Here is a 7,907-nt window from a genome sequence, read left to right on the forward strand (position 1 = left end):
GACTCCCTTTAACTAATATTCGACCTAGACTTAGTACATTAGTACACATTAGTATATTCGACCTAGACTTAGTACATTAGTACCGACCCAGACTCAATAAACGTACATTAAAAGTTACAAACAGACAAAATTAATATCAGTATCGCAAAACAAAATGTAAAATCAAGAAATCTACAACGTATGTGGCTAGATTTTAGGTTCGCGAGGAAGACATTTACGTTTATTGATGTGTTCGATTGTGAAAATAGTTTTAATGGACCAATAAAGGATTCTGAGTCAGGGATTGAGATTCCGTTTCTTCGTCTCGTATGATCCAGCTATAAACCAAATCTATTAGCTCTACTTCATTTTTTGCCTTCTTTCCCTAGATATTAGTGCCATACACTAGAATTGGGTGTTTGGTATCCGGGTCTGTGCTCATTGGGATAAAAATTGAGGCAGTAGTCTGCATATTTCAAGACGCAAAGACATGTGAAGTTGAGAATCTGATTTTCTAATTTTGGCCCTAAAACTTCAGGTTTGGCAATTTTTCAATTTGTTTCCGAGCAGTGGCACCGATTTACGAGGTTGTGGGAATGGGGCAACAATTTCCTTTTTAATCTTAGTGAAGAAAAAAATTTTTTTCTCAAAAGCAATGATGGAAGCTTTTTAAATTTTTCTGTTAAATGAAGATAAAAAAAAAATTCTTCAAATCAAGAGGGCAGAACAGAGCTCCTCTCCTCTTGATTAGTGTGATCATTCCGAGGATTAGGACCTTTTGGATTCTAGAAAATAGCCTGTTTTAAATTTTGATAAGTTTTTTTTTGACCTTTTCAATTTCACACGCGGCTTTTTAGGTGATCAAATTTGAATTGCAACTACATTTTCGGAGGTTGAGGAAATCCAGCTGTACCAATCGACATGTACGTCAGTATCTTAATATAATATGTCAATGTATGTCAATATAGCATCAATAGCTACGTTTTTCGAAAATGTGGTTTAGACTGTTTTGGCTTAACGTTGCTGATTTAGATTATAAAGTTGGAATGACTAGATTTACAATTTACTTTCGCTTTTGGTGTCGGGTGGCTATTTTGGTGTTTGATGCCAGCGACTCTTTGGCTGAAGGGCCATGAAACACTGATCAGCACTACTGATAGGGACTGTAAAGTCCAATGCCGTGTTCTTTACCTTACAAAGTTCAGTGTCAATAAATTAATTAAATGCAGTCATCTCAAACTTTGTTTAACTTGAACTAAATAATCTGACAACATATTGCATTTAACATTGTTTTAGCCTATTAAGTACAAAGAGACTTTTGTCTAGTAAAAAAAAGAATAAAAAAAAGAGTAAAAAGTAGTAAAAAGAGAAAAATGGAAAGTTCAAATAAGAGAAAATGGTATAAAAACTAATGTATGTTTAATTTATTTTATAGCTTTGGCTCTGCTGCAGCCTATTGGAGCTATTTTCCGCCCGTCACCTAGTCATTCTAAGCGCTGGATTTTTAATATTATCCACGGTGGTGCAGGCTACGTGACATTCATCTTAGCAGGTAACTTACTACCTTTTTAATGGTTTTATTTAAAAAAAATTACTTGACTAAAGTTGTATAAACGCTACCGTCAATCAGTGCGATTAATTTAATTTTACTGAAAAGATGCCAAGAAAAGATCTTTTAAACAAAATGAAGCATAGAAGGAAGTGATGGAAAAATGTATATTTGTGAGCTTTTTACATATATGAATAAATCACTTATAGGCAAAGAACAGTTTTTATCCATCAGACCCAGGATTCTTAGACCACAGTTTTTTGTTTTATAAGAAAAAACCTTCCCTTCTTAAAATAACAACCTCCAATTTCTTTGATTTTTCAGTATGTATTTCTAACTTTTAACCCCTTTGGTTTGTTTTTTTTCTGATTTCTTTCCCTTTTCAAGTAAATATACAGTTTAAACCTTGGAAGCGCTGTTTTGTTTTAGTTTGTTTGAAGCTATTTTTCCCTAAAATTTTAATCTGGCTTTTTACAAAGTAAATTCCTAAAGTGTTTATAATAACAGTCATTTCACTACACCATATAGCGATTCATTTTTACGATTCATGTCATATAAGTTCAAAAAAAATTTCAAAGTCCAAATGCAAAAATTAAGCATATATAAAATATAATATAAAATCAAGAAAACAAACTCTCTAAAGAAGTAGAAAGTCTATTAAAAGGTGGCTGTCATTGTCATAGAACTACGAATGTAATGTGTTTATAAGGTTAAGTAACTGTCTTCCTGAGCATCGAACACAGCGAAAATTCTTATGAGATTTGTAAGTGCATTAAAGTCTTATGAGGTATGCTCAATGATTGTGTTCATTGTTTGATTGTTATCTAAACGAACAAATATAAAAACGATAATTATAATTTTACAGTTGAGTAAAGCGCTGCATTGCCGCTCTTTTACTTGAAGCCAAAATGAATCAAACAGTTCGGGGTAACGAACTGTAGTTAGGAGCGACCTGGCTCAATAGTAATCGAAACTCTAAAAAGCGGAATTTTGATACCAATAGTTACATCAAAAGAATTGCATTTTAATGCTGATTTTCAATATATAAGTTTCATCAAGTTTAGTCTTACCCATCAATAGTTACGAGCCAGAGAAAATTTGCCTTATTTTAGAAAATAGGGGAAATACCACCTAAAAGTCATAGAATTTAAACCAAGTTTCAAGTTCCTATCTAGAAAAATGTGGAATTTTCTATTTTTGCCAGAAGACAGATCACGGATCTGCGTTTATTGTTTTTTTTTTTTTCCAGTGGTTTGTTTTTTTGTTGTTTTTTCCCCACCCAGTGGTCCTAGAATGTCGTGAGAGGACCCACTCTAACGGAAATTAAAAGTTCTAGTGCCCTTTTTAAGTGACAAAAAAAATTAGAGGGCACCTAGGGCCCCTCCCATGCTCATTTTTCCCCAAAGTTGCCGGATCAAAATTTTGAGATAGCCATTTTGTTCAGCATATTCGAAAAACCTAATAACTATGTCTTTGGGGACGACTTAATCCCCCATAGTCCCCAGGACAGGGGCTGCAAGTTACCAACTTTGGCCATTATTTACATATAGTAATGGTTATTGGGAAGTGTACAGACGTTTTCAGGTGGACTTTTTCGGTTTGGGGGTGGGTCTGGAGGAGGGGTCTACGCGGGAGAATCTTTCAATGGAGGAATTTATCATGAGGGAAGAGAATTTACATGAAGGGGGCACACATTTTCTAGCATTATTAAAAAAAAAAACAATGAGAAAATGAACAAAAAAAGTTTTTCGACTGGAATTTGGGGTGGATGCACGCAGCAAGTAGGGAGCGACATTAAAGCTTAAAACGAACAGAAATTATTCCGCATATGAAAAGAGCTGTCCCCTCCTCAACGCCTCGCTTTTTACGCTAAAGTTTTTTATTGTTTCAAAAAGTTGAACTGTGACAAAGAGTCAAACTTTGTTACAGTTCAACGTCTTTTATTGTTTCAAAAAGTAGAACTGTGACAAAGAGTCAAACTTTAGTGTAAAGAGTGAGGCGCTGAGGAGGGGAAAGCCCCTTTAACATATTCAATAATTTCTGTCCTTTTTAAGTTTTAGTGTCGCTACTTACTTGTAGTTATAAAAAGCTTGTTTTTTTATTTGATTTCCTAGTAAAGTCAAAACGGTTTTAACGATCTTTTCCTCTCACAGTAGTTGAAACAAGCCAGACAAAAAAAAATATTAGACAGGAAGTAAAATATTCTAAATATAATATATGATACTTAGGAATGCCCCCTGAACAAAGTCAAATTTTCTTTTCTGAATTTAGTTAGCGGAAGGAATTTTCACGAACGAGTCTCGCCATTTGATGAGCATAAAAATGTGATTCAGGGAATGTATGCAACATGATCTCCCCTTGTGGGCCAGTTGCCACCGTATCACACAGAACCTGTGCTAATCCCTTTACTTCCTAAATGCTTGACCATACTATTAATTTTCAAATTGGTTTTTTAAACATCATTTCTCGCAGATTTTAAGATCGTGTTGCATTGTACATTGTACATTGGTTCAGAAACTTATTAATGCATGCTCTTTCCAGTTATAAATTTGTTGCTCGGAACAATTTTAAAGGATGGGATTGAACCCTGGGCCATCTGGATCGTAGTGGCGTTTATTGGTGTTTATCTAATTGCTCAAATCGTTCATCTTGTATTTAAGAGATCACCAGTTAAGTCGTCAAGTACAGAAAATATGTTAGAAGTTTCTAGAAACCGAGTAAGTATACAATCACGAAATTTACTATGTTGCAGCATTGAGTACTAAAGGGTTTTCAAATATATTCTTTAACTGATTTTTGAAGATATTATCTTTTTATTTTTGTTATATTTTTCGTTGTAGTAATGACTTATTTTGTTCGGGAGCTACTGTCACTAAGTGGGATCTCATTATTTTGATAATTTGCCATAAACACGCAACACGCATGGCGCGTAAAAATCACACCTAATTTTATTCTATATTACAAAAGATGAGCTTCAATCCAATTGTTGCTATTGAACTTCTTTTATTGCTACGAAATAATCAGCAAAACACGTAATACTACGAAACAACACAGATAAATTAGTTTTTTAATGCAGTCTATTTTTAGCAATTATCTATTCACTATTTATTTTGATAAATAAATTTGCCATAAAGAGAAATATAAGCACTTAGTTTCTTAGCACCGGACATTATCATTATCCGCCTTTCCGATAGAAAGAGGCACAAATAAACTTGGTTCTAACAGATTTTTTTATTTAAGCATTATTGGATTGAAAGTCCCAAGTAGATTGTAAGTGAGGAGACCGTACATTTACATTGAACTATTAGTTGCATTTACTGAATTTCATTTGCTCCTCCCCCCCCTCTCTCTCCCTCTCTCCTTTCTTCACGAAAATTTTGTATAATTACTTTCATTAACTCATATAAGTTTTAACCTTGGTAAAGATTTTCCATAGGATATAATGGTGGTAATATGAATTTTTCAAACGCCACCTGAATCGCTGCCACGTATCAAAAATCGAATAAGAACTATAATCCTGTTTGCCGTTCAGTCGGCAAATTATTCATTTATAATTCAACCTATCTACGAAAAGCTGTAATGCTCTGTAGCAGTATGCGCCATTATTTGTCAGAGTAACCAGCATGTTTAAGCTGAAATTGTCCCTGCTATTTTTTTTTTTTTTTTCGGCAACGATTATGCTAGAATCTAGTTGGTTGGTAACCATCACCATTTACTTCCTTCATATCAAAAAAACGCTGCCTTCTAATGGTGATAAATAGACCTTTTGTCTTAAACATTCAGATCTGTTTAGCTGGACTACCGTATAAAAAAAGAAGTAATTCATTCATTAAAAGTAATTTCTGGACCTTTTATATCTATATTGTATAATAAATTTTTAATGCCGGCTTTTTGATTGACAATTAACAGTGTTTTCACCAACCTTTTGTATGGTGCAGTTTAGTGCGCTCTTAAGAGAATTTTGTTTTGAAATAATCTGTTCAAATTTCGCTATTTCCAATTTTGAGGCTTCATGGATGCATTTTTTAGGGAGATGAATAAGTTACATCTTATTGCCATCAGAATCAGACAGTGATTCTAAGTATGTATGATCAAAAGGCCAAAAGCCTGGCCCTTGGGCCCCACATCTCTTGTTAGAGTCGCTAATTGCAAATAAGAAGGTAAACTTGCAATATGAGCGTAAAAACGGGTTCTAACTTATACAAATAATCCAATTGAAGAGTTTTTTAGATTCAAGAGCAATGTTCCAATACAGAGGTCCAGAAACTAAAAACACGATTATAATACTCGTCTCACTTAAGGGTTTGATTTTCACCAAAATAAGAATAAGGCTTAAACTGCAATATAGAGTCTTGAAACAAAACGCAGTGTCTTGGTGAGGTTTTTCATAATGGATGTCAATTTACACCAGTTATTGTTCAATGATATTTTAGATGGTAAATCAAAAAGTGATATTTACGAACAGAAGTCCAAAGGCAAAACGTGGTAAAGATGCTTTGTGTTAGCTGAAAAATTGTATTAATATGACAAATTTTTATTACGCTAGCATTAGTACTGAAAAATCTTGACGTTCTTCTCTTAGAACTAACAACTTTTTTTTCATTTTCTGGAGAATAGGAAAAGAGTGTAATTTGCACTAATTGCTTTAAGTTTTGTATATTTCCCAACGTTTCTTGTTTTTTTTTGTCGACTTTTATTTAGAAATGGTACCCTGACAACTAGAACAACCGAGCATGGGTATTTATCAATCTGTAGCAAATAAGACATAAAAACGATACAATTTGTAATTTATCAACGGGAAATGTCGTATAGATTGTAAAGTTTTCCTTTATAATCGAACATAAGAAGGAAAACAAAAAATCATCAAGACCCAAACTGTGTGGGTGAATCTCAAATTTTACGGAACTGGTTGAGAAAGATTACTCTAGTTCTAGTCTCTCAGGTTTTGTTTCCATTGTAAGGCCTTTTTATTTCATATATACTTTAAAGCAGTAGTTTTCTATTTCTGACAGAGCCGTAATAAAACGTTAGAGATCTATTTATCTTCATAAAACTCCAATTGATCTCTTACTAGCTTCAAAGACATTAATTACATCATTGCCAAGACTAACAACATATCATCAAGGAACTTGATATAGCTTGACTCAGCTCTGCTTCCTAAATATTTTTTTGATTTTCTTAAAATTTTGAGAGCTTAAAAGCACATGAGAAAATATTAAAACGTTACTAACGACCAGTGGGTTAGGGGGAGCAAGAATGTATTAAGGGCTTTTATTCTAGAAGGGCCTAAAAAGCAAAATTTGAATGTCAACACCATGAGAAGATGCAGGGTACTATCATTTCCGTCCCATTCGAATCAGAAAGGAAGAAAGGAAAGGAAGGAAAGCGGATTATAATTTTTTCTAATGGACGGTTGCACAAGTTTGAAAGTAGTCTCTTTAGCAGGAAAATTCGATGGTGACTATACGCAAGACTGTGACAAGGTTGTCAACCCGTGACAATGTGTTCTGCTGTTTTTTTTTTTGCTTTTTTTCAACAAGATTGTCGAAAAAGTATTATTCAATGACAACACACAAAACAATCTATTTTCAAAATTTAGGGGAAGAGGGCAAAAAATGTAGGGAAAAATACCTCTAATCAGCGTCTCGTATCTATCTCTCACTCTCTTTTGCTATCCCTTCTGTCTCTCTCCTTTTCTCTTCCTCACTATAAAAGAAGTAGTATTAATTTTGGTTTCCTTTTTTTTCAGACCAGTTCGATGGAAGTTATCTGGTACATTTATTTAGCTGCAGCTCTAGGAATGACGATAGCAATAATTATATCTTTACTCTAGTCTGTTTTTATAGGGAGTGGGACTCGAATAAATTATTATTTGAATAAGGGTTTTAGTTTAAGCCACAAATTATAGCACATAACTTCTACTATGGAATAATTTATTTAAAATACAAAATTAATATACGATTTCAAAGGTAATTGCACAAATTTAATATGCGCTGTACTCTACTTTCTGTTTTTCCAAATTGCATTTACAATTTAAAATGCCCTCCTTTCAGTCAAGAGGATAGGAGAGAAAAAGGGTGGTAACTTCAAAAAAGAAGTAAAGATAACCAAAATATCAATTCGCCCGGGAAGGCCGTACTGAGCAGACATAGTTTCCGTAATTTTCGGACTATTTATTATATGGAATTTTACCTTCCAATTTCTCAAACTTTAATATGAACCCAATATAATTCATGGTAAGTTCTTATCTAAGTTAATGGGATGCAGTTTACAATATTTCGAATCAATAAAAGTTGCAGTAGCAAATGAAATGGACACTAATAGAATCATTCAAAAGTACATTCATCGAAACAAGTCAATCAAAAGGCTTAAAAGGAAC

At 33.5% G+C, this 7,907-nt stretch overlaps 1 protein-coding gene across 1 annotated transcript in view; it reads left to right on the forward strand.

Moving 5' to 3' along the window:
- LOC136028171 (uncharacterized) overlaps positions 1-7,408 on the forward strand; it is a gene marked incomplete in the record, with an annotated part of 66,270 nt that extends 58,862 nt beyond the window's left edge. Inside the window, 3 exon segments of the mRNA XM_065705860.1 lie at positions 1,415-1,531; positions 4,070-4,245; positions 7,278-7,408. Coding sequence (XP_065561932.1) covers positions 1,415-1,531; positions 4,070-4,245; positions 7,278-7,361 — 377 coding nt within the window.
- Between the last annotated feature and the right edge of the window lie 499 nt (positions 7,409-7,907).

This window comes from Artemia franciscana, chromosome 6 (genome assembly GCF_032884065.1).
Source record: "Artemia franciscana chromosome 6, ASM3288406v1, whole genome shotgun sequence".
Taxonomy (NCBI): Eukaryota; Metazoa; Arthropoda; class Branchiopoda; order Anostraca; family Artemiidae; genus Artemia; species Artemia franciscana.